The 27585-nt window shown below is 38.6% G+C and overlaps 2 protein-coding genes across 3 annotated transcripts; one reads left to right on the forward strand and one right to left on the reverse strand.

The window, feature by feature from the left end:
• Window positions 1–735: 735 nt before the first annotated feature.
• Window positions 736–11200, reverse strand: LOC130922945 (cytochrome c oxidase assembly protein COX15 homolog). The gene is made up of 9 exons (XM_057848233.1): window positions 11013–11200; window positions 10610–10791; window positions 10420–10542; window positions 7982–8168; window positions 7659–7826; window positions 7508–7589; window positions 6161–6315; window positions 5979–6092; window positions 736–2564 (listed from the first exon to the last, which is right to left on the reverse strand). Exons 1-9 carry the CDS (start codon window positions 11085–11087, stop codon window positions 2433–2435), a joined length of 1218 nt encoding a protein of 405 aa, XP_057704216.1. The 5' UTR covers window positions 11088–11200; the 3' UTR covers window positions 736–2432.
• A 37-nt stretch (window positions 11201–11237) lies between these two features.
• cutc (cutC copper transporter homolog (E. coli)) lies at window positions 11238–26848 on the forward strand. 2 transcript variants are annotated; one of them, XM_057848236.1, is made up of 9 exons: window positions 11238–11437; window positions 11659–11747; window positions 16126–16185; window positions 16256–16465; window positions 18484–18519; window positions 18642–18775; window positions 21993–22020; window positions 22114–22219; window positions 26277–26848. In XM_057848236.1, the coding sequence occupies exons 2-9, from the start codon at window positions 11678–11680 to the stop codon at window positions 26386–26388; spliced, it is 756 nt and encodes a 251-aa protein (XP_057704219.1). In that variant the 5' UTR covers window positions 11238–11437; window positions 11659–11677; the 3' UTR covers window positions 26389–26848. The 2 variants fall into 2 exon arrangements, with proteins under 2 accessions (XP_057704219.1, XP_057704218.1); XM_057848235.1 differs by having other exon boundaries at window positions 11413–11561; window positions 26277–26847.
• Window positions 26849–27585: the final 737 nt, after the last annotated feature.

Below are 27585 nucleotides of genomic sequence, written 5' to 3' on the forward strand. Positions count from 1 at the left end.
TGGGGTTGCTTTTCTGCCTCTGGCACTGGACTGCTTGACTGTGTGCATAGCATTATGAAGTCTGAAGACTACCAACAAATTTTGCAGCATAATGTAGGGCCCAGTGTGAAAAAGCTGGGTTTCCCTCAGAGATCGTTAAAATGGATTGAGAGAAAGCACTAGAGACCCCCCCTTAGAACGGCTGTGTAGAGATCTGAAAATGTCATTTTGGGGAAGGCACCCTTCAAATTTCAGATACCTGGAGCGGTTGGCTAAAGAAGAATGGTCTAAAATTCCAGCAGATCATTGTAAGAAACTCATTGATTGATACCAGAAGCGTTTGTTCGAAGTTATTTCGTCTATAGGTTGTGCTACCAAGTGTTGGGCTGAGGGTGCCACTACTTTTGTCCGGCGCATTTTTGGAATTTTGTGTAAAATAATAATGCTTTTTTTTTTTTTTTTTCCTGTATTTTTTCATTGCAAGCAAAATAAATGAAGATATTACTACCAAAGCATTTCTAATTGCAATCATTTTCTGGGAGAAATTGAGCATTATCTGACAGAATTGCAGGGATGCCAATACTTTTGGCCAGCAGTGTATTATACGTCATTGTACTGCCCTCGCCAAGAGGCTGGAGCTAAGTCCTAGCTAGACAGTCAGCTAAGCTCCGGAATGATGATATCAGACGTCTGTGTGGTTTGCTGACTTTATTCAAGCTGCTCATGACATTGAAACTTGCAGAATGAAACTAAAATAAAATGTAATTAAATCAGTCTCATCCTGAATAACAGCAATTGAAATTTGCGTTCACAAGTAGCTGCTGATACAGCAATAAAAACTATTAGCATGTATCAGTTAGCGTCCGCTCATTCCAAAAACAATCCCATAAACTCGCCCCAAGAATTCGACCACAAATGAAAGCGCACAATAAACAGTACAAAACGGGTTATATACAGCAGTTGCCTCTGGATGCTTAACAAGCAAAAAATGTGCGCGCAGGCTGTCACCTCTGTCACTCGGCTGCTCATTGCGCGTGTGTGCGTGCACGGGTGGTCTGTACATGCGCGTGCTTCTTGCGCCAAAATAAAAGCATGCATCACAAAACAAAAGTAAACATTAAAAAGAAAACCGACGAGACTCAGGCGTCGTAAAGTCAAAATCGCATATGTCGGCTCCATCGTAACCCGGGGACTACCTGTAACGGTATCACTGCCTCCATTTTCCTCTCTGTATATCTGTAAGGCATCTACAGACAGGGAGTACTTTTTGTTCCGGTTCAGATGTGGATGACAGTTAAGAATGTTAAAATGTGAGTAAAAATTTTGCCTCCAGTTATGATGGTAGTTTCATATTGCAACAAACACAGTACTAAATTTCATTCACAGGGTGAATAAAGTGACTTTTTCAATGGAGGTTCCACTGTATATCGCAATCCTGCTTTGGCTTGAGGCAAATTAGATGAAATTCACTGCCCCACACTTTGAAAACTCCCCCCAAATTAGGCCACATTGTAAATTTGGGGGAGAAAAAAAAAACATGTCTGTCTAGTGCACAAGAGAAACACCTCAACTTATTTTTATTTTTAACACCAAAAACAACCCCTCTCCATCTTGCTATTATTATTTGGAACACCAAGGGAAAAAATCCATGACATCCGTGTAGGAATAAAGACCTCATGTAACCTGAAGGCCAATAAGAGACCTCGTAAGAGGAAAAATATTCTACCTGGTAACTTTTACATTATTTTACAACCTGCTTATTCACAAATCCAAAGTACAATACATCCAAGTGCATGGAAGACAACAGAGACAGCAATAATAACTTTTCTGTGAGGGATGGTGAGTTCCGTTTTTGCACTTCAAAAATGTTAACATTCATTTTAGCACTTTTTTCCCCCACCATCAGTGGTTTGACTGATTGGTCCTTTACCATTAATCACCGCTCACAAGTCAAACTTGCCCATCTTCCGCATGTACTGTATGTTGTCTAGAATAATGAAATCTACTAACCTGTTGTACCCACTTTCGTTAGCGAGCCTCTAAATAGTTATTCTAAATATGTATATTTTGTACAGAAAATAAAATTCAGTTACTATGCAACCTGGACTCGTTATTTTAGACTGTACAATTTATTGAAAGCACACAAGAAGAAAGATACAAATATCCATAACTTTTTCACCATATTGTCAGCACAAAGTGGTTCATGATTTAAATATACATTTTATACAATAGTTCCCAACTACTACTCTACATTTAATTGCATGTCGGTGTCGGGTTCATAAACAGAAATGTTTTTTTTTATATATTTTAGCAAAGTCCACTGTTGGAAGAAATAGTGAAGATTGTGTGCATCGACGTTCCAGGTGACTGTTTACTTGATGGCTTTATTTTCAAATAAACCGATGACTTTCTCAGGTTATATAAGTGTCTTATCCAGGATGACGTACCCATCACTATTTGGGCATCTTACGAAGCTCGGCCAGAACCCAAATGGCCAATGAGAGCAGCGCCACAGATCCAGATTGGTGAGTTGCTGCCAGTGGTGTGGGCACATACAATAAGAGAGTGCTGATTCCCAGGGCAACCTTAAGAATGAAAAAAAGGATAAAACATTTCAGTTCTTATACTGTGTTTAAAAAAAAAAAAAAAAAAAAAAAAAAAAAAGTATTTTCCTCTAAAATATTTTTGAGTTTTTATAACTCATCAAGTTAACAGTTAATGAGTTGTGCTAACATAAATTAACAAGCTTTGAGATAGAACTTACATTCCTGACAAAACTGAACTTAAGATGTTAAATTGTGATAATTTAAAATTACCTTGCCTTACTCGTGATTAAAGCTGAAACCAATACTCGAGCAACTCGGATAACTCGAGTTTAAAAACTGATCTGAGTAATTTTATTCACCTCGAGGAATCGTTTAATTTTGCCAGTTCTAAGCATCACGTTTTGCCCGGACTACTTTTAATGCGGGACAACGCGCTGATGTCACATGCGTAGAGGAAGAAGCAATAAAAAAAAATTAAAAAAAACTTACTGTAGCCTACAGCCGCTATAAACTACGCCTACGTTGCTAAAAACTACGCCCGCATGATGCTAGTGTGGTAGCAGGTGATGTCCGATGCGTCTCATAGATATCGCATGCATTTAGAACTAGATGCAAAATGACAGACTCGGCCGCGTCTGGTCAGCGTTAGTAAAGAGCCGCCATCTTTAAGCAGTAGACTTCTCAGCGCTAACAAATATAACGTTACTGTCACTCGCTCAAGTAACGTTAGCCCTTCGGAGGGCTAGGTTTCTATTGATTATGATGACTGTCGATGCGTTGCTAATGTGTCTTACATACAGGCTTTATTTAATCAGTAAAAAAAGCGCTGAAGAGTGATGAGAGTGTAAAATTAAAACATAATAAAGCTAACTGTCAGTTTTAGCTCAGTAGTCATTGCTGAATAAAACACCAAGTAGCACTGGTCCCCTAATGTGCTCCAATACAGCAGGTATTATACATTTATTTTGAACACTGCAAAAACTCAAAATCCTATCAGGACTTGGAGTTTAGACTAACTTAAAACTAACTAACTAGAACTTAAAAATACCTTGACACAAATGGAAATTCAATTGAAACACAAGGGAAAAACACATAGCTTTCAAGTGATGTTTGTTATCAAGCGTAATTACATTTTTAGGTAAGATTTTTTTTTTTTTTTAATAAGATTTTAAGTTTTTTGAGTGAAAGCAGTGATTTTTTTTTTTCTAGTCACATCTGAGATGCAATTGTTAGCTGTTTTAAACAATGTACATCGGAAAGTAAGACATTGACTGAAAATGGTTCAATATTGGATTAAATGTCTTTTTTTCTCATGTATATTTATAATTGCTCTTTACCTTAAAAAAAAAAAAAAAATGTTTTATCCGATTACTCGATAGAATTTTCAGTCGATTACTCGATTACTAAAATATTCGATAGCTGCAGCCCTACTAGTGATACCCTCAAGAGTGCGCTGGCAACCGTTTACATAAATATATATATATATATATATATATATATATGTGTGTATAATCAGAGGGAGAGTAGCCAAAAATTGTAAGAGTAGCGTTACTTCAAAATATTACTCAAGTACAAGTACAAAGTATTCGATGAAAAAACTACAAGTACTGAGAAATTCCTTATAACGTCTTATTTATTTTTAAAACAATAGCAAGTTTTTTCTAAGCACAAGCTAATCTATATGAACTGTTATTATTATACTATAACCTATTGGATGAGACTGAAAAAAATAGAAATGAAAATCACCCGTCCCAAGAGCATGACTGTCCTCTAGTGGTTAAACACATTTTCCACCATGAAACTAAATCGTTTCTATGCTTTTCCGTGGTCCATTGGTGCCAAATAAAAACTAGGAGAGCGTTTGAAATCTGCACTTTTATTTTGACGTCAGCACTTGATCTGAAATACTTTTTACGGTGCTTTAAAGAAGCCACTTGTTGTGATGTTAGACGTGATCATAAGATTCGACTGCAAGCTTGTGTGTGGTGGTGATGTAAATGTATTGTTACGTCTACTTGGAATAATGGAGTCATGTGATTATTGTTGCTGCGTCTGTTTTTTGAGACTGGATGAGCCACTGTGCTGGCAAAAATGAAGTCAAGAGAGGTAAAAAGTAGATGTGCAACAATTAATCGATTAATCGACAACTATTTTGATAACCGATTACACGTTTAGGTCATTCTTCACCTTAAACTTTTCTAAATCCTTGAAATCATTATACATACATACATATATAACTTCTCAGTTTTAAATATCAGATTTCTTTGTTATATTTTAAGTCGAAGTAGAATATGAACAAAAATCTGCTTTTACTTTGGAAAACAATTCACATTTTTGCCAATTTTCAGACATATTACTGTCTAAACTACCTTCTCAATAAGGCTGCAACAACTAATCGATTAATAAATTAGTTGCCAACGAATTTGATAATCGATACAGTTGAAGTAAATAGTGATGCAATTTGCCTTCTTTGCCATTTACAAGATGTCAAAACAACTTTAAGGTAAATTGTGAAGGTAATTGAAAGAAATGACGAGTAATTAATCGTCCGATTAATTGATTATGAAAATAATCATTAGTTGCAGCTAGTGCTTCAGCAATTAATCGATTAAAAAAATATTTGAATTAAATTTTGTTGCTTCGAGTATTCGTTTAATTATAGTGGCGTTGTAATGGTTTATTTTGAAAGTGTTTGCATTTAGGTTTATTGATTAGGGAGGATACACTGCCTTCTGGTCTGCCTCTTTTCACATGGCTGAATCCAACCCCTCCCTGTTAAGACCAACGTAAGCTTAGTTTTTGTTTGAGCTAATGTTTTTTTAATGCATTCATAATTTGGTTTATAGGTATATTTAGCCGTTTTTTGTAGGAATATGTGTCTGGACCATTTGTTAAGAGCATTGTAAAAAAAACTTTAGCATTTCGTAGCATTTAAGCTAGCAGACTTTTTCTATGTAAATTAGCCAATTGTTCTTTTGTTGTACAAAAATCCTCAATTTAAAAAAATATATATCGTTTGAGGCTCAGCTCAGGTAATTTTTCAAGTTCCTTATCCGATTACTCGATTATTAGAACTAACTAGTCCGTCGATTAATCGACTTATAAAATATTCGATAGCTGCAGCCCTAGTTGCAGCCCAATGTGGCGGAGTAAGAGTACCGCTTCTTCTTCACAAATTTACTCAAGTAAAAAGTATGACGTGGTAAAATTACTGTTAGAAGTATATTTGTCTCAAAAAGTTACTCTAGTAAATGTAACACGTCTGCATATAATCACACAAAATATATACTTAAGTGTAATTTACATACAATTTTAAGTTCTGCTTGCTTCCCAGAAGTTCTGTATACTTAAAATTTTTTCGGCAATAACTTGCATTTGCAAGTGAAATAGGTTGACTAGAAAGTTTAAGTGCTAACTTTGATAAGTGACTTGACATGTGCAGCGCGAGCCTACCTGTCCGTATGCCATTGCGGTGAGTAGGCTGATGGCTATCTTAGCTCTTCTTGGTAGTACCATCCTTCTGGAGAACAGATACAGCCCAGTGATGGCTGTCAAAGAGGAGACTGCCTAAAATAAAAAAGAAATAAATATCAGGCAGGCAGTTTTGTTAATAATTCCCGAGTAGTGTGACTTACTAAGATCCTGTGGTCAAACTGCACCGTCGTTGGATTCTCAAAGAAGTTCTTGAGGGTGGGAGAAAAGGCCAGCAGGTCATCAGGGATCCAGCGTTCTCCCATCTTAGGGAAGGAGTTATAAACTAGACCAGCATCCAAACCGGCCACAAAAGCACCTGCAAACAAAATATTTGTATTTTATTCAAGTATTGTTATTTTCGTCGACAGTGACGATAACTAAAGGTGGGAATCTTTGGGCACCTAATGATTCGATTAGATTTTGATTACGATTCAGAGGCTACGATTCGATTATTGATGCACTCCCCCCTCCACCTGCTTTTAATGTTTCGTACATGAGTTCCAAAATTGTTCAAAAATCCTCTCAGGATAAACCAAACTACTATTTCAGTATCAAGTTAACAGTTAAAAACAGTAAATAAAACAAGTCCCCATTTTGTATCAGCAGCTTTAAACAACATTCAATTAATGTTAATTAATTAATAAATTAAAAATAATGTTGTGAATCAACCGTTAAGTTGTTTAAATTGCTCCCGTTATTCCATAATTTCCCTTCTGTTAACTTTCGAAGTGACAGTTTTAAAACTGTTTCATCATTTAAAGATAGATTCAAGTCAAGATTTTGCCGATTTAGGAACATTTTAGATGAAAAAGTTAATTAGGTTCGCTAAAACAGAGCCTTCCAGAGAAGTCTACTGCTTTAAGATGGCGGCTGTTTACTAACGCCGGCAAGTCTGTCATTTTGCATCTAGTTCTCTATACATGTTCTAAAGCCGCCGTTGTTCGTCATTTCGCATCTAGTTCTACATATATGTGATATCTACCGTAGCATTATTGCGGCCGTGAGTTTGTAGCGGCTGTCGGTCGCAGTCAGGTATTATTGTTTTTTTATCGAGCGGCATGAGTTGAACACGATATTTACTCTCAGTCCGTTCCTCATTGCGTCCCGAAGACCGCGCTGACTGTGTTTTAGTTCCGCTTTACCTGGTATAATTCAATAATCAGAATTTGGATGTTTGTGAATCGTTCTCGAATCTTCCACGGCCGAATCGCAAATACTCTAAGAATCGGAAATTTCGCACACCTCTAACGATAACTAAAATATTTAGTCGAATATTTTTTCATGACGATGACGAGGTAACAAGCTAAAAACATTTCTTGGCTAAAACATGATGACAACCAGATAGAAATGCGTTTCCGTTACATATTCACAATGTGTGCCTTTTTCTAATTATATAGGTAAGTACTTGTGTGCTGTGCGGTCCTGGGCGATGTTTGTTCTCTTTTTTAAATGAGCTAAATTTGAGGTGGTAGGAGGCCAACACACTAACAGGCTTCTCCTAAACTGACCTGAAAGAGCTGTGAGGAAGACGAGTCCACCTGTTCCCTTGGCGAACCTCCGAAGCTGCATGAGGCGTTTAGTTTCCACCAACTTGCGAAGAACAGAGTTAATTATTAGTAAATGAAACAATACAATAGACGTGTATAAATAAGGCTGAACCTTGTAAGTGGGCAGCAGTAATGTAAGGCCAGTCCACAGGCTTGCACAGTAAAGGAGCAAGGCAGAACCAAGGTGAGCACTTAGTCGATACTGGCTGACGCGAGGAATGTCATGCGACTCTGGCTTCTCCTCCAGACCACTTTTGACCATGTACCAACCCAATAGGCCCTAATAGTACACAAACAATTATCTGGGGTGAACATCTTTATCTCATTGACTGCCATTTACAGACAGCTACATTGGAGTCACAATTGATAGGACTTCTATTGCTGTCAATGGCAGTGACTGAGCTAACGTAATTGATTGCATAACGCGCAAGTCACCTGAAAGAACACAAATCCGCAAAGCCCCAACACTTTTCCCTTCATGGAGCGCGTGAAGTAGCCTTTCTTCCAGAAGTACACGGTAGGGAGAATGTAAGCCAGTCCCACCAGCCTGCCCCACATACGATGACCCCACTCCATGTAGAAGATGAACTTAAACTCAGGCAGAGTCATGCTGTGGTTCATTCTGAGAGGACAAAAAGATGTCATGTTTAAAGTTGAACTTCCCAAGTCAAACGTTCCAAAAGTCCAACATTCTGCAAAATATTTGAAGAAAATCTACCTATAAATCTATCAATTGCATAAAACAATATTCCCATTCAGCGACTCTCATAAATAACTTACATCTTTAAATAGTGCTGCAATGATTAATCAATTGAGTAATTCGAGTAGAAAAAAAGCTTCAAATCAATTTTGCTCCTCGAGTACGGCATTCGTTTAATTAGAAAGGTGTTGTAATCATTTCTTTTGAAAATGTTTGCATTTAGTTTTAATGATTAGGGTGGATACACTGCCCTCTAGTGGTAACAGTGAATATGACATAACTCATTTAACATGGCAAAATCCAGCTGCTCCCTGTTAAGACCAACATAAGTTTAAAAAAAAAAAAAAAAAAAATATGCATTCGTAGTGTAGTTTATAGCTATATTTAGCCGTTTTTGTGGCATTACGTGTTTGAATGATTTGTTAAGAGCATTGTAAAAATAAATAAATAAAGTCAGCATTTTATAGAATATCAGCTAGCGGATTTTTGCTATGCAAGTTAGCCAATTGTTCTCTTGTTGTGCTAAGAGCTTCAGGTATTTTAATTGCTTTTTAAATGCATAGGTGCATAGTTCGAAGAAATACTCTGGAATTTATTTTGTATTCGCATTTAAAGCTCTTTTGAAAGTGCAATCTTAGGAAGCTTTTGTTTGACATCTCCTTAAATTTATTCTGCAACGCATTATATGCTCCTAATCCGACTACTCGATTATTCGAACTAAATAGTTGATAGATTAATCGACTGCTACAATAATCAATAGCTGCAGCCCTAGCTGAAAATACAGACAAGCTAACAGATTTGACAATATCCTGCAGGTAATAATCTATTACACAAATATACGACAATCAGAATGATAATTTAGAGACAGGTCAGCTTCATTAAAAAGAATAAATCAACAACACGGGGGGAAAAGCCCCACCTCGTGTTTTGTTTCCCTAAGCAAAGAAACACAGCCCCACACCTTTGAAAGCCCTAATAAAATCAAGTAAAAAGCAGGTAGCTTAAATACGTATTAAAAGACTACTAAATATCTACCGGTAATAGTAATTGTGAGGGGCGTGGCTTTTAAAACTGCTGTATATTAAATTAGGGTAATTGTGTAGTCTGTGTGTATTGTATGCCTAGCTAATTTCTATTGTTTTACATACATAACACGCATACGGTTGGCTGGTGAAGCCATATGGACATCTTGAAGCTGATTGGTGGTACTACTTTAGCAAATGGAATCAATGTAAAAAGTCAGCACATTTTGGCTGCCTTCTGCTGACCAAAATGTGCATTGTATGAACAGGTCTAGTTATGGCAATAATGTTCATAGACGGGTAAAATGACAATAGACTGTTTTCTGTGTAAAATTATGAAAATAATCTGAAAAATTACCATCAATTTGATCAAAATTCACTGTTTTCAGGTTTGACTAAGATAATGCTAATAACAGCTCCGTTAGCACAGTGCTGTACATGCAGGTAGTATATGTCATTCATTCATTCATTCGTGACTTTTCTGTACCGCTTATCCTAGAGAGAGAGGAAATTCAGTTAAAGTCCCTAATTTTTTTACTATAAGCTGCCACTTTTTTTCCTAATTCTGAATCCTACAGTTCATAGACCATAGCTTTTTTGTTTATTTGGGTTAATAGGTAATACTGTATTTGACAGCGGTGTCTTAAGACTGTCATAAGACCATCATAATTATGACATGACCGTGTCATTAAGTTACAAAATTTGCCAGATGACACTAACTCCATTAAGGTCCAGCTAAAATCTTTTACATTTATTCAAAAGTGAGATAATTTGCCAGATAACACTATATGACATCTGTCATAAGCATCCATTAATGCGCATGGCACTGTCATGTCATAATTATAACGGTCTTATGACAGTCTTATGACGCTGCTGTCCAAGTGTTACCGGTTAATATCTTTTGGTGTAAATATCCCGTAATACAGAGAGGACAGTTGCGGTTTTTAGTCTGGTTTGGCTTATCTATGAACAAATGCCGTTTTCGTGGTAAATTTGGTGGGTGGTGGTTTATAGTCCAAAAATTACGGTAAATATATTAAACATGGATTGTTGTGGAATGGCTAAATTAGACTCTCACTTGAAACAGCATAGTGTGATTTCGGTTTACATTTACAAGTGTGTTTAAAAAGAACAGAAAAATCCAATCTTACATTTTGAATTCTGGAAACTGCTGGTACTTTGAAAACTCAGCCTCCCACTCTGCCTGCGATTGAGGGGGCTTCATCTCTCGCACCAGATGCCAGTCAACCATGGAGAGGCCTGATTCTGTTAGTCTGATTAATTCAGCAAATACATGAATCAAATCAATAACAATAACATTATTATTTCATTTTTTTTTACCTTGTGACGCCACCAAGAACAACAGCACCAACAACAAGCCCACTGCATCCAAGTAACCAGCGACCTACTATCCTGTTTGTCGCTGCATTGGGGACACTGGCTGCGGCTGCTGATGGGATGGATGAAGTGCCTGCTTCGGCAGCGATGGTACTACGACCCCTTCTCGCCAGACACTGTCGTAACTGTGCACCATGTCCATGAATAAAACACACACAGGCATGATTTAAATTACGGCTATCTATGGATTTCGTGCATAAAATAGACCTTCCACCTCACACAAAAAATATTTTAAAGCATCGATAGCATGAAAATACTACTGTTACCTACTCCCCATTAAGTCGTAAGTTCGACCTTTTTCCACAACTCCCTGATAGGCTAGCAGCAGCTATCGGTCTCAACTTACATTACTGTACTGAGTTCCTCCTCCGGCTCGTCTGCATCCATTTAACAACGCTGTCCTTACCGAAATAATAAACATGATTTCCCTCCTAATATCTACAAAGACAGACCAAGCGCACCGCTATCAATGTTGTTATGAAAGCATTTATTCAACCATGGTTGTCAACTCTGAACCCCTGACGTCACTTCCTGTGAGATGACTTTTTAAATTGTTAAAATTAATCGCAGAAAAAGCGCAGATATTTCTCCAACACATTTTTTATAATTAATAATAAACAAAGCTACTTGTTTTTTTTTTCCCCAGCCCTCACTCTAGGTTGCGGTTATAAACCGTTTTAAATTTTAGCGTACACCGCAAAGGCGGTTTCACTCTTTCGGGCTTCGGCAGACTTGAACCATTGACTGACGATTCGCCCTACCGACGCTACCGTATGTAATAAAGTTAACACACAATAATAGGCTAGCCCTCAGTAATGGTTGTTAGCTTAATTTAGCTACATACACACACGCACACACCATTATTAACTTCAATGTTATTGTGTCCGCTTTACAGGTAGCTGTACGCAACACATGAAATTCTGTATTACAGATAAGAAATTAACGAGGGCCTCTTGTTGTGTGTGTCCCTGTCTGTTTGTTTTCATATCCAGAAACTACAACAACAACATTATGGCAGAATCCTTTCTCATGGAGGTGTGTGTGGACTCCGTAGAGTCTGCCGTCAACGCGGAGCAAGGAGGTTGGTAGTAAATTTATCTAAAGTAACGCTAAAGATTTCGTATTCCCTTCATTTATAGACATGGAGTCCAACCCAACTCCTGGGTATCGGGGCAAGTGGAACTAGAGCGAAGGTGTTTTTTTTTTAGTTTTTTTTTAATTTTTTTTTTTAGCTGTGTTATCAGGGGCGGACTGGTAATCTGTGGGTTCTGGAGGATCACAGAACGGCCGGTGCCCTGGACGGCCGGCGGCCGCCATTCATTATGCATCACTGTTTTTATCCCCCCTATCCTCTGATTATCGACAGTTCGCATCCAATCCGACAGGTGGCAGCAATGCGCCTGGTTTTTCACCGCCAATCTGATAGACTAGGAACGACGAAAGCACAGAGTAGCCTTTCCCCATAGGCCCCCCATAAGCCTTCATTGGTTCCTTCCTTGTGGAAGCAAAATAGCGACGAGTGTTAATGCACAATATGAATGGTGGTGGCAAAAAACTGAAAAGAGCAGGGTGGCGCGGAGAAGGTTAGAGAGAAAAAATTAAAGAAACTGGAGAGTGAAGCATTAAAATGTCATAAATCGACAAATATTTTCGCAAGCAGCAGTCTGGCTGCAACGGCCACGTCGGGTAACAACAGCTCAGCTCCCGGCGATGGTGAGAGGGAGCTGCAGCCGCTCTGACGTGCAGACGGTGCTGGGAGAGAGAAAAGAAGAGGGAGGGGGCAACGATAAACTGTTGGAAGTTCCCCAGACAAGCGCAGGGCAAGTAAATTGGGATGAAGAGGGTTACTTGCTCTGTAAACTGGCAATTGTTATCCATCAGGTAGCTACATTTTAAATCAAATAAATGACAATTAAAGGTTTAGTGCCAGCTAGTCGATGTACCCGTTTGCAATCGTGTCAAGTTACAGTATGCTAGTCCTACTATCCCTCTCCTAAGAAAAAATATTTTAGCCGTAAAACAATGTATGCACACGCAGCATAGCAATATTAATTCAGAAGAAATATAACAAAATATTAATAAAATGAATGGTTTTACTTTAAAGTTTAGGTAGTTAAATTGATGTTATATACATTATTAATCATTTATATATCGTTTTGTTTTCTGGTTAATACTTTCCAATGAAGTTTATGTATACAGGATTTGTCTTGAAATGTGTATTGTATTTTCATTGAAATTTATTATTTGTATGGCAAGATTAATTATGGCAGGGGTCTCCAAACCGGTCCTCAAGGGCCGCTGTGGGGCCTGGTTTTTGTTTTAACCGATCGAGTACCGACAGTTTAACCAATGAAGTTTCTGCTAAAACAAGCAGCACCTGACTGCAATCAACTGATTACACTTGTAAGACACCAGATTGGTGCAGAGGTTTTGTCTTGTTTTGTTGGAATGAAATCCTGCGCCCGCCGCAGCCCTATGTGGAATAGTTTGGAGACCACTGAATTATGGCATAAACAATGAAGTCATTTTATAGACAGAGATCTATAGAGATATATTATAATCAATTGGATACATAAAACTTGCTTTGAAAAATAAATTCTTTCATTTGTTTATTCAGGTTGATCATAGAGCTAGTACAGAAAATGAATCCAACTCCAGTTCAGCCTTGCAGTACTTTGAGCGCCCGTAGTCAGACAGTCACAGTCTAGACACATTTTCTTCATTTTTCTCTCAAAGTGCACGAAATTGGTGCATTTTACAATAAAATGTAAAAAAAAAAAAAAAAAAAAAATTCTCCCGGGAGGGGCATGTTCCCGGACCCCCCTATGGGGTCTGTGTTTCCCTTCGTATAGCGATTCTTATGGGCTGGGCTGAGTCAAAGTCCAGGGCTGCTTTTTAGTCCCAGTCCGCCCCTGTGTGTTATGAATAACTCTTCATAACTACATAGAGCTTCATTGTACTTAAGGGAACGGCAGTGTGTTTAATTGATCATTTTGACAACTTGAACTCTGTATTAGTTTACGAAAGATGTGAACAAGACATTTTTTACGCTACTTACCAGTTACCATCCTTTTTATCTTCACAATAAAAGTGACTAAATTGTTGTGAAGTCCAGCACATGCTGGTTTCTGTACCAGCAAGACCAGCACCAAAAAACACAAATGCAGCAACGGATTTGTTTCTTTTTCAGAAATCCAGCATATGATGGTTTCAGTACCTGCAAGACCAGTACAAAAAAAAAATTATTTTTTTTTTTTTAAATCTAGCGATGGATTTGCTGTGTTTTGGGACTGGTCTTGCTGGTACACAAAACAGCATTTGGTGGATTTTTTTTAAGCAGCTCTCAAGGATATTTCAGAATAAGAATTATTTGTGGCACTCTTATTACTATTACTGGAGATGTTATACACCATTCACAACATTACAAATGTAAACATTATAATTAACAATGTTAAAGCAACACTATGTAACTTTTCAACCTTTATACAATATTTTCATAGATTTGTCAAGTTCTAATATGAATCCTGAGGTAGACATTTATGGTATTACCCAAAATAAGGAGAGAAGGCACTCAATTGAGTTGAAAAGCTTGCAAGGAGAAGGAGGGGAAACTGTACAGCTTCCGCAATTGTTCTACCTCTCTTTTATTTGGGATGGCCCTAGCAACAAGAGAGAGTGTCAACCTTAAAAGGATGGAGAGCCAAGCGGGCAACACCTCTATGAATTTTTGGGCTATATACTGTATGTGTATGCAAGTAGGTGGGATTAATACATGTGTGTCAGCACATTCCAGCAAAGCAAAACTTTCTCTGTTGTTGTCTCTGCCCTGGAGAAGGCAAAAGTCTTCAAGGGTTCTTTAAGAAAAACATTCCTTCTTGGTAATCAACAATGAGCAAAAGCATTTCTTCATTGCGAGCAGAAATAAGCATTTCTTCATTGCGAGCAGCTATTGATTAGAGCAATTATATATTAAACATCTTAATAATTATCTCATCAATTACATTTCATGAAGCAATAGCATTTGGCAAGTAATAAAATGCTTCAATATGGTTTCTGAAATGCCCCAGATTGACAGAATGACAAGGCAGTTCTATCAAGAGCTAAACATGTCTATAGTTATCAATAACAAATCACAAATGTCTCTTACTGCAATCAATCATGGAACATCCTATTATAGCAATCAATACTTTTTTATGAGCTTTCATTGGTAAAAGCAGATATTTAAAAACCATTAATAATTATCTTATCGAATTGTCACCTGTCAACTAGTTGAATGACACCTCTTTTATTTCTTGATGGGTCTGTATCACTTTCACCGGAACTAATTAACTTCGAGGAGGGTGGCAGGAACCCTGCCGCACACACAAAAAATACAAATGTGCTGACTTCTTTACGGCATACGTCACTTCCCCCCTTTCCCCATTCATTATAAAGACAGAAATCGATGCCAACGCTTTCGCGTGAATTCTGCAGAGATGGCAGAGCAACAGAGACCAAAAGTTTTGTCCTAGAACGAAAAAAAAAAACAAAGAGAGGCTACCAAGATAAAAGGATACTCAAGAATAAACATTGGCCCGGCTTTTGCTCGCTGGTGTAACGCCCTCCTCCCCCTAACCGAACTCGTCAACGCTGACGAGTTCGAGTGGGGTGGGGGAGTTAACCACACGGCTGCTATGCTAATCGTCATATGCTATTCTTTAGCCACAACTGGATTTATTACCTTATTACTTTTCATCCTTCACACAGCTGCCGGAAACAAAAACGCTGTTTAATCTATCTGCAGGCGACCATCATAATTTTACGACACCATGCGGGTGTGTGCTGGTCCTCTTGGGAAATGCAGCGCTGGTCCTCATGGGAAACGCAGTCTTCCATAAGGCAAAACGCTACCACTTATGCCCACTGGCGTCGCTAAAATCGACCAAAGCTGAAAAGTTACCAAATGTTGCTTAAATTGTTGGATATACTGTATTTTTCATCCCCTTTTCATTATCCATTAACGTATTATTTATCAACTACCAATTTAACCAATGTGTATTTGAACAAACTTTTATTAACAACCACTCGCCAAATGTTTTGGCAATTAATAAGGTATCCCTAGAATCAAGAATTGTGCTTGCCTTGGGCAAGCACACTTTTGGACTTACTCATACTTCACCAGTATGATTGTAGTTCTGATAGTTTTTTAAATTTTAAATTTGAGGGGGGGGGCAGACAAGATAGAAAATTATGCATTTACAAAGAATTGCAAAGTAGCATAGTTGACAGCAACACATTAGGCCGAAAAAAATAACTATGAGAAACTTTTTTCTTTGTACAATTATGAACTAAACTACTTCATTATAAAGCTTGTGAACTGAACTCTTAATGCATTCACGTAGACAGTGAATTTTCCCCACAGTGATTGCTTGCTGTTCTAACCTCTTTATTGATACAGCTTAAAATTTGTCTTCTGACAGGTGCTGGTCGACTTGAGCTGTGTTGTAGTCTTATGGAGGGAGGCCTCACTCCCAGTCTTGGTGAGCCGATTCTATTGAGAAATGTATGATTCTAAGTTGAGTGGCAAATATATAATTCATCTATTTGCAGGCCTGCTGCAGATTGTAAAAAGATGTGTAAAAATCCCAGTCTATGTGATGATTCGTCCTCGTGGTGGTGACTTCCTTTACTCAGACCGGGAAGTGGAAGTCATGATGAAAGATGTGGAGGTGATGAAGGACCACGGGGCTGATGGATTTGTGCTGGGATTCTTGACAGAAGATGGACAGGTGGATAAGGAGCTCTGTATGGAATTTCTGGGTATTGTGTGCCTGTATAATTTATAATTGATATAATTTGTTAGACATTTATTATACATTGTATTACAAGCATTCACACATCCATTTTTTATAGCACCTGTCCTCAGGCTTGCTATGACAGCAAATGAGGACTATCACAACAGAGTGATCATCAGTAAATCATAGGACCTACCAGGGGTCGCGTTAACCGAATATTTTCCGTCGTTGACCGGTTTTTTAAAACGGTGACGGAAAAAACTGAAGTCCATCCGTCATTTTGACAGGTTGCAATTCACACCCCAGACCACTGGGTGGCGAGTGAGCATATTAATTAGCTATTGTCTCTCTTGATGCATGACATCGTTGGCCTTACTCAGAAAAATGTCAAGGCAACTGAGCGTCCGAACTAAGGCTACGTTCATACTACAGGTCTTAATGCACGAATCCGATTTTTTCGTGTTTTTCCGACTCGAGTGAGGCATTAACTTGACGGTCTGAACGTGACAAGTCGCATAGAACGGGACCATTTCAAATCCGATCTGGGTCACTTTCGCATGTGGTCTAAATCCGTTTTGGGCCACATTTTTCCAGACTGTCGCGGCGGTCTGTACTGTCCAGTCCCGCAAATCGGATTTAATGCAGCAATTACGTCATCAAAAAGCGAGAGACGGTACGGTAGCTACGGTAGCGCTGCAGCAGTGCGTTATTAGCGCCTAGCTTGTCTTGAACACGGCTTTTTAGGAAGGTCGGACTTGACAACAGTCATAAAAAAATAAAAATAGGTTTGAGGATAAGCCTGAGAATGATCGGTTTTCTCTCTGCTCCATATAAGCAATATTTCAACATTGCTTACACGGCTGAGAGTCGGGGCAAACTGCTCGTATGTGTGTGTGACATGCACGAACAGTGCGTGCATGCTATCGATCCATATACTTTGAATATAAGCCTAAACGGGGATTATATATGCCTGTTATTTGTGTCCTCTTTTTAACAGCAACAAGCCTATGGCTACGTTCATACTACAGGTCTTAAAGCACGAATCCGATTTTTTGTCATATCTGCGCACTAATTCGCAGTCCGACATGCGCTGAGCAAGACGACCCGCATGCGCAGAAGCATCAAAACAAATGACCATACAATCACACATGCTGGCTGTCATCCGTCATTCCAGGGATATCATATTTTGCTTATTAAAAAGAGGACACAAATAACAGGCATAAATTATCCCTGTACAGGTTTATATTCAAAGTATCTGGATCGATAGCATGCACGCACTGTTCGTTCATGTCACACACACATACGAGCAGTTTGCCCTGGCTCTCGGCCGTGTAAGCAATGTTGAAATATTGCTTATATGGAGCAGAGAGAAAACCGATCATTCTCAGGCTTATCCTCAAACCCTTATTTTTATTTTTTTTTATGACTTGTCAAGTCCGACCCTTCCTAAAAAGCCGTGTTCAAGGCAAGCTAGGCGCTAATAACGCACAGCTGCTTGATGTGTGATGGCGCGGTGTGGATTCTCTGTTAAGCTTGTTTGGACAGAACATTAATTAAAGATGAATGAAAACTAAATACTATTGAATATGTCATTATTAACATTTTAAAAATTTAAGTGACAGGTAAAAATAGATTATGACCGGATTTTTATGACCCTGTCAGTCAAAATGACAGACAACGAAAAAGTCTAGCGCAACCTCTGGGATCTACCTACAATCATCCTTATTCATATTCTGGACAATTTAGAGGCTTAAGTTAACCTACCAGGCAGGCACAGCATCTTGAGAAACTCACAAATTTATGGGGATAACATCCTGAATCCAGAAGGGAATGCTTGTGCATTTCTGTGATAAAAAGTCTCTTTGTTTAAGAATTGTATAGCTTAATGGATGTTTTTGACTTGTATCTATCATACACAATAGTTTTTACATCCCTGAGCTAAATAGAAGTAATACTAGACCTGTAGTTTAAAAAATATATATAAATAAATCATTTATTAAAACAGGACTTTTTAATAATGAAAGTTTCTCCATTTCTCTTCAGCTGCTGCTCGTCCTTTACCCGTCACCTTCCACCGAGGTACTGCACTCAATTGTGTATTTCTCAAAAGCCAATATTTAGACCACATTTTAAAATTACAGCCATAAAGACTATAGTGCTCATGAAAATCAAATATTGCTTCACTGTTTTATATCCTCCAGCTTTTGACATGGTCTGTGATGTAGCTGTTGCCCTGGAGACACTTGTGTCATTGGGTTTTCAGCGTGTGCTGACCAGCGGCTGTGATAGCTCTGCATTGGAGGGACTACCACTAATTAAGCGCCTGGTAGAGCAAGTAAGAACAAATTGGAGTGCAGTTGAACCTGAAATACTACCATACTTGACCTTTGTAAGGAAAATAATAGGAGTAGAATCAACCCGTTGAATTGTTAAACTGTGATTAGCCATCGATCCACTCATTAGAGGCATAGGTGAGTTGATGTCTATCCCAGCATACCTTGAGAGCGAGGGAAACAACCAGGATTGGTCAACAGTCAATCAAAGGATAACTTTTGCAGTAATAATCCCATTATTAAAGTCGCGATACAGAAAATTGGAAATGTCTTATGAATTAACTAGCTTGCAATTACATTGGGTAGTTACAGGCTCAAGTCTCTCAGTTATGTAGCCGCGGCACACTAGTGTGACATGAGACATCGTCAGGTGTGCCACGAGAATTTATCCAATATCGTTTTTTTTTTTACCTGGTCGTGTGCAGGCGAGCGAGTTATTGCTCGTGTCACGTTCAAAAACTGCCTGGATTTCTAGCCATCAGTCACCTATCTGTCCTGGACAATGTGTTGGAATAAAACGCATGGGGAGGATTGACGGCTGTCACATATGGTTAAAATGGAAAGGATACTTTCGTGCATATCGACACTTGACGAGTCTAATCGAATGAAGTAAGTAGATTTGCTGGGGTCCACATTGTCGCGGACAGCAAGGTGGCTAATGGCTATAATTCCAAGCAGTTCTTGAATGGAAGTGGAGCAATTACCACGCTTGCCTGCACACGACCAACAACCTTCCTTGTGATGCACACAGAAGTTGTGGTGGCAGTGATGGATGATTTTTGAAAAGGGCAACTTTGAAATCCAAACTGAGCCATGGACAAGATTCTGACCCAGATGAAGGTCTATTATGAGTTGTGTTTAAAAAAAAAAAATAAGAAGAAAAAGCAAAGACGGAGAGCTCAAAGGCAAGGCAATACAATGAAAGCTAGGTTTCATTCGGATTTATTTTACCAGGGATGACACGAAACCTACTCCATTATGTTTCACATTCCATCAAATATACTGAGTAAAGTATAAATATTGAGAAATTATATTATGATTAAATAATAGACTGTACGGAAAGTCATTTTGGAACATTTTTTGTTTGTTGTGTGCCACAAGATTTTTTCCAATGTAAAAACGTGCCGTGACTCCGAAAAGGTTGAAAAACACTGCTATAGAGCATATACAGTGGTAATGCCAGAAAGCTCATGTACCTTGTCGTTTTTCCCTAAATTTTGACAATTGATATAGAGAAAAAGTTTAACATCAAGGGCCCTATTTTCGTGGACTGTGCTCATGATCTCTGTAGCAATATACAGTGGGGCAAATAAGTATTTAGTCAACCACCAATTGTGCAAGTTCTTCTACTTGAAAAGATTAGAGAGGCCTGTAATTGTCAATATGGGTAAGCCTCAACCATGAGAGACAGAATGTGGAAAAAAAAAAGCAGAAAATCACATTGTTTGATTTTTAAAGAATTTATTTCCAAATTAGAGTGGAAAATAAGTATTTGGTCACCTACAAACAAGCAAGATTTCTGGCTGTCAAAGAGGGCTAACTTTTTCTAACGAGGCTCCACTCGTTACCTGTATTAATGGCACCTGTTTTAACTCATTATCGGTATAAAAGACATCTGTCCACAAGCTCAGTCAGTCACACTCCAAACTCCACTACGGCCAAGCCCAAAGAGCTGTCGAAGGACACCAGAAACAAAATTGAAGACCTGCACCAGGCTGTGAAGACTTAATCTGCAATAGGTAAAACACTTGGTGGAAAGAAATCAACTGTGGGAGCAATTATTAGAAAACGGAAGACATAAAAGACCACTGATAATCTCCCTCGTTCTGGGACTCCATGCAAGAGCTCACCCCGTGGTGTCAAAATGATAACAAGAACGGTGAGCAAAAATCCCACAACCACACGGGAGGACCTAGTGAATGACTTGCAGAGAGCTGGGACCACAGTAACAAAGGCTACTATCAGTAACACAATGCGCCGCCAGGGACTCAAATCCTGCACTGCCAGACGTGTCCCCCTGCTGAAGCCATTACACGTTGCTAGAGAGCATTTGAATGATCCAGAAGAGGACTGGGAGAATGTGTTATGGTCAGATGAAAGCAAAATAGAACTTTTTGGTAGAAACACAGGTTCTCGTGTTTGGAGAAGAAAGAATACTGAATTGCATCCGAAGAACACCATACCCACTGTGAAGCATGGGGGTGGAAACATCATGCTTTGGGGCTGTTTTTCTGCAAAGGGACCAGGACGACTGATCTGTGTAAAGGAAAGAATGAATGGGGCCATGTATCAAGAAATTTTGAGATAAAATCGCCTTCCATCAGCAAGGGCATCTCCAGATCTCAACCCCATAGAAAATCTGTGGAGCGAGTTGAAAGTCCGTGTTGCCCAACGACAGCCCCAAGACATCACTGCTCTAGAGGAGATCTGCATGGAGGAATGGGCCAAAATTCCAGCAACAGTGTGTGAAAAGCTTGTGAAGAGTTACAGAAAACGTTTGGCCTCCTTTATTGCCAACAAAGGGAACATAACAAAGTATTGAGATGAACTTTTGGTATTGACCAAATACTTATTTTCCACCATGATTTGCAAATAAATTCTTTAAAAATCAAACAATGTGATTTCTGGGTTTTTTCCCACATTCTGTCTCTCATAGTTGAGGTTTACCCATGTTGCCAATTACAGGCCTTGCACAATTAGTGGTTGATTAAATACTTATTTGCCCCACTGTATGCAACATGAGTTTCTTATCGTGCTGCGCAACACACAGCATACTTTTTTTTTTTTTTGATTAATTTATGGGCACCAAGTACCAGCACAGCGAGGGTCTGTGCTTGCAGACAGCACTGGGCAAGTGTCAAGCTTTGGCACAAAAACCTCCATGTTGTCCAAATGCAACAAGTTTCATTTTCCTGTTCTCAAAAAGAACAGGATATGAATTGCCAACAATAACCATCAAAGATGCACATCGTCTTTTCATAAAACCTCAACCTACGCATTGAGCACACAGACAACAGTGTCCTAGGTGGAAACTGGTCTCCAAATGCCCATTTCGCAGCACAGACCATCCTCCGCAACTTAAAATTTTAATCTGCTAATGAAGTCTGCTTGTATTTCATTTTAAGTGCACCTCGCATTGATCTTCTACTGAGCAATTGTATGTCCTCAACGGTATCATACTGTACCTGCATGCTAACTTGTGATTTTCTTCCCTTCCAGGCTAAGGGTAGAATTATCATCATGCCAGGTTAGCGTTTTTTTTTTTCTTTTTTAAGGTAGTTTGTATGACTTTTAAATATATATTTTTAGTCAGGGTTGCAATTTAATCTCATTTATGCAGGTGGTGGCATCACAGAACGAAATCTGCAAAGAATCCTCGAGGGATCTGGTGCTCAAGAGTTTCACTGCTCTGCTCGTTCCAGTAGAGATTCTGCCATGAAATTTAGGTTTGTTTATTTGTATCTTTAGTAAATAGTAAGGGTGTAACGGTACATGATTTCGTATTGAACCGTTTCAGTACTTGGTGCTCAGTTCGGAACGGACGCGTACCGAACGAGTTTCTGACGTAATGTAACCCTTACTTTTCTTGGCTGTGAGTCGATCGGGTAACAGTTTCTTTGTGTAGATAATATTTACTCCGTCTTCTCTACTATAATGAGGACCAACACGATAGGACAGTATAACCCAGAAACGTCAACGGTGCGACAACGTGGCCGCCGCGAGAACGCAGTGAAACGCGGCTGTTAAAGTCAATCAGCCAATGCACACCAGTCGCAGTGCGGCCGCGTGTTAGACGCGTACAAGAAGCGGCTCAAGGCGATATTATTTGACGCGAGACGCGGCCCTCCTGCGTCAATACTACAAGCTAGCAGACCGTAAGTCACACTTGTAAAAACATGGTGGATCCGGTCGATTTTCAAACTAATATGCAATCGTAACCCACTTTTTGAGTCCATCAGATCTCTTGAGTGGTAGATCGGGGGACATTTGACTTGTCTTTGTTGATTTACAGTTGTCTTCTCTGCTATAATAATAACCAACACGACCCCATGTTCAATACAAAGCCATCCTACCACAACAAAACAAGTAGGAACTAATATTCACATAGGAACTAAAGTTATACAATATAAATGAATACTACATAGCATTTGAAATACCATTTGTAAAGTACAAACACATAATAAAATAAATAATATCCCATTTAAATAAAATAAATTGAAATGAGCTAAAAGACCTATAATTAAACAATATGAATATTACACAGATCCTGCTTACACAATTAAATTTATGAATTTCTGTGTGGCGCTTTAACTTCAGAAAATCCACCAATAAAGCTTTTGAAAACCGTTCATAAGAGAAAAAAAAAATCATTGAGGCATTTCATTTGTAAAATTCATGTTAAAATCTTCATCATTGGGATTGCTTTTCTCTTTAGCACAGGATTTCTTTTTTCTTCTTTCTTTCAGAAAGAAAGCTGACCAATACGCGGGGTCTGAAAGGCAAATTGTTGTTGGATTATTATCTTTAAATTAGGACTGTCAAAATTAACACGTTAACGAGCGGTAATTAATTTTTTAAATTAATCCTGTTAAAATATTTGACGCAATTCACGCACAAATGCCCCGCTCAAACATATTAAAAGGACAGCAAAGTGAAAGGTGTACTTGTTGTGTTTTTCAGAGTTTTGCCGCCCTCTGCTGGCGCTTGGGTGCGACTGATTTTATAGGCTTCAGCATCCATGAGCATTGTGTAAATAATTATTGACATCAACAATGGCGGGCTACTAGTTTATTTTTTGATTGAAAATTTTACAAATTTTATTAAAACGAAAACATGAAGAAACATTTCTATAACTTGTACTAGTTATTATCTTTTATTTATTTTCTATAAATTTTTATAAATATTTATATATTTTATTTATTTATATATTTTGTTTATTATTTTTATTTATCTTTTAAGGCCTACAAGTCTTTCTATCCATGGATCGCTTTAACAGAATGTTAATAATGGTAATGCCATCTTGTTGATTTATTGTTATAATAAAGAAATACAGTACTTATGTACCGTATGTTGAATGTACAGTGCCTTGCAAAAGTATTCGGCCCCCTTGAACCTTGCAACCTTTCGCCACATTTCAGGCTTCAAACATAAAGATATAAAATTTTAATTTTTTGTCAAGAATCAACAAAGAGTGGGACACAATCGTGAAGTGGAACAACATTTATTGGATAATTTAAACTTTTTTAACAAATAAAAAACTGAAAAGTGGGGCGTGCAATATTATTCGTCCCCCTTGCGTTAATACTTTGTAGCGCCACCTTTTGCTCCAATTACAGCTGCAAGTCGCTTGGGGTATGTTTCTATCAGTTTTGCACATCGAGAGACTGACATTCTTGCCCATTCTTCCTTGCAAAACAGCTCGAGCTCAGTGAGGTTGGATGGGGATGGAGAGTGTTTGTGAACAGCAGTCTTCAGCTCTTTCCACAGATTCTCGATTGGATTCAGGTTTGGACTTTGACTTGGCCATTCTAACACCTGGATACGTTTATTTTTGAACCATTCCATTGTAGATTTGGCTTTATGTTTTGGATCATTGTCCTATTGGAAGATAAATCTCCGTCCCAGTCTCAGGTCTTGTGCAGATACCAACAGGTTTTCTTCCAGAATGTCCCTGTATTTGGCTGCATCCATCTTCCCGTCAATTTTAACCATCTTCCCTGTCCCTGCTGAAGAAAAGCAGGCCCAAACCATGATGCTGCCACCACCATGTTTGACAGTGGGGATGGTGTGTTCAGGGTGATGAGCTGTGTTGCTTTTACGCCAAACATATCGTTTTGCATTGTGGCCAAAAAGTTCAATTTTGGTTTCATCTGACCAGAGCACCTTCTTCCACATGTTTGGCGTGTCTCCCAGGTGGCTTGTGGCAAACTTTAAACAAGACTTTTTATGGATATCTTTGAGAAATGGCTTTCTTCTTGCCACTCTTCCATAAAGGCCAGATTTGTGCAGTGTACAACTGATTGTTGTCCTATGGACAGACTCCCACCTCAGCTGTAGATCTCTGTAGTTCATCCAGAGTGATCATGGGCCTCTTGGCTGCATCTCTGATCAGTTTTCTCCTTGTTTGAGAAGAAAGTTTGGAAGGACGGCCGGGTCTTGGTAGATTTGCAGTGGTCTGATGCTCCTTCCATTTCAATATGATGGCTTGCACAGTGCTCCTTGAGATGTTTAAAGCTTGGGAAATCTTTTTGTATCCAAATCCGGCTTTAAACTTCTCCACAACAGTATCTCGGACCTGCCTGGTGTGTTCCTTGGTTTTCATAATGCTCTCTGCACTTTAAACAGAACCCTGAGACTATCACAGAGCAGGTGCATTTATACGGAGACTTGATAACATACAGGTGGATTCTATTTATCATCATCGGTCATTTAGGACAACATTGGATCATTCAGAGATCCTCACTGAACTTCTGGAGTGAGTTTGCTGCACTGAAAGTAAAGGGGCCGAATAATATTGCACACCCCATTTTTCAGTTTTTTATTTGTTAAAAAAGTTTAAATTATCCAATAAATGTTGTTCCACTTCACGATTGTGTCCCACTTGTTGTTGATTCTTGACAAAAAAATTAAATTTCATATCTTTATGTTTGAAGCCTGAAATGTGGCGAAAGGTTGCAAGAATCAAGGGGGCCGAATACTTTTGCAAGGCACTGTATATATCCATCTCGGTCTTATCTTTCCATTCCAACAATAATTGACAGAAAAATATGGCATATTTTATAGATGGTTTGAATTGCGATTAATTGCGATTACTTACGATTAATTTTTGAGCTGTAATTAACTCGATTAAAAATGTTAATCTTTTGACACCCCTACTTTAAATACCCGCTACTTTTTGAGCAGAATTCTAGCTTTGTATAGGCTACTGTTCCTATTGTTGAAAGCCCAAAAGTGTGTAATGAACTAGCATTTATATTTTGCATTTTGTTTTCTTACTGTACCGAAAATGAACCGAACTGTGACCTCAAAACCGAGGTACGTACCGAACCGAGATTTTTGTGTCCCGTTACACCCCTAGTAAATAGCAATATATTCAGGGGGAATGCACAACATTCATTAACTGAAAGTCAAACAGAGGTGAAAACCATAGCAGTCTAGCAGAAATGGTGATTAATTGGTTAAGTCTGCATGAGGTCACTTTGTGGTGCTTCTGTTTGCAATAGACATAGGGTCAGCTGTTAGTAAATAAAGGATTTTAATTTCCAAAGGTGGGTATTCAAACAGTTGAGCAAAGCTTCCGGAGCCTTATCTAATAGAGTAGTTCGTGGCTGCGCATGTGTGTCTGGAAGGGCACAACAATCTGTAATGCTGTCTGTCTCTGACTGGTTATTCTTCCTCTGCTGCCTTAGTTTCTTAAAATTTGAACATAGAGACTTTTTTTCCACATATTATTTTGTACTGTTGTCAGATTTAGTGTAAAATGTTGTTTCCATTGCCTTGCAGGAACAGAAGCGTGGCAATGGGAGCTTCTCTCACGGCACCAGAGTACAGCCTGAAGGTCGCAGATGTGAACAAAGTACGCACTTTTAACGCAATAGCCCGAAATACCTTGTGAAATGACACTGAATAATTCATAAGTAATTACTAAATCAACAGCGCCAGAGTTATTTATTCATTTTACAATTCAAGATATTGGTCAAATGATAAGAAATATTTGTCTATGTTCATTCAGATGTTCATGAAAAAAAAAGCCTGTATAGTTAATCTCAAAATGAGTCATACACTGGCCTAACATGGATAGTGGACCCCATTTGTTGAGATATTCTGGCTGGGATTGTCACAGAAAAGTGTAAAGCAATTGAGAGATGTGTATAGCAGAATGGGGAGGCGTTTGTTGTGTTTTGTGCAAGAAAAAAACAAAAAACAAAACTTGTTTACAGAACTTTGTATTTGTTGGGAAATCAGCCAAAACTGTGATCTTACTAATTTTAGTTCTGATTATAACAAAATTCATAGTACTTGAAATAATTGAAGATTTCAATTAAAAGTTTATATGTTTCAGCCATGTGTTGTGCATGTATTACTTTATTGATGGTAAATGGTGTTATACTTGTATAGCGCTTTTCTTGCCTGGCACCGCCAGACTATTCTCCCTGTATTTTTCAAATACTGTGAGAAATAGTCTGGGACCCAGCCCATTAACGGCCTCTCGAACAAGTACAAAATCAACCGTCCAATCAGATTCGTTTATTCGCGTGACGTGTTCTTAACGAGTTACGTCACTCTTGCGCGCCGAAAGTCGTCTCTACAACAATACAGCTGGTGAACGGGAGAGCCGAGAATATGTTCCAATCCGCGGTAAAACCAGCTTTGAACCAGCGCTTTTCCACCTTTCAAGGTCTCAAGCGCTTTACACTACATCGCCATCCACCTACTGGTGATGCAGCACCAGGAGTGTGGGGTTCAGTATCTTGCTCAAGGATACTTAGGCGAGTTCATCAGGGCGGAGAATCGAACCCACGACCTCTGGATTGGGGGACAACTACGCTACCACTGAGCCATGAGAAAAATGACATTTTTGTAAGAAAGTATAAACACTACAATACAGTATTAAAAACAGTTGAACACAAATGGCTGACATCATTCCTGTAAGTTACAGTGCGCTCCATAATTATTGGCACCCCTGAAAAAGATTTTTTTAATTCAAATATTATGGGACCTTAATGGAAAAAAGAGATAAATCCAACCTTCAATACAAGTGTATTCATTCAGTGGGGAAAAATCCCACATAAAGAAAAAATTATTTGACATC

This window comes from Corythoichthys intestinalis, chromosome 10 (assembly GCF_030265065.1).
Source record: "Corythoichthys intestinalis isolate RoL2023-P3 chromosome 10, ASM3026506v1, whole genome shotgun sequence".
Classification (NCBI taxonomy): Eukaryota; Metazoa; Chordata; class Actinopteri; order Syngnathiformes; family Syngnathidae; genus Corythoichthys; species Corythoichthys intestinalis.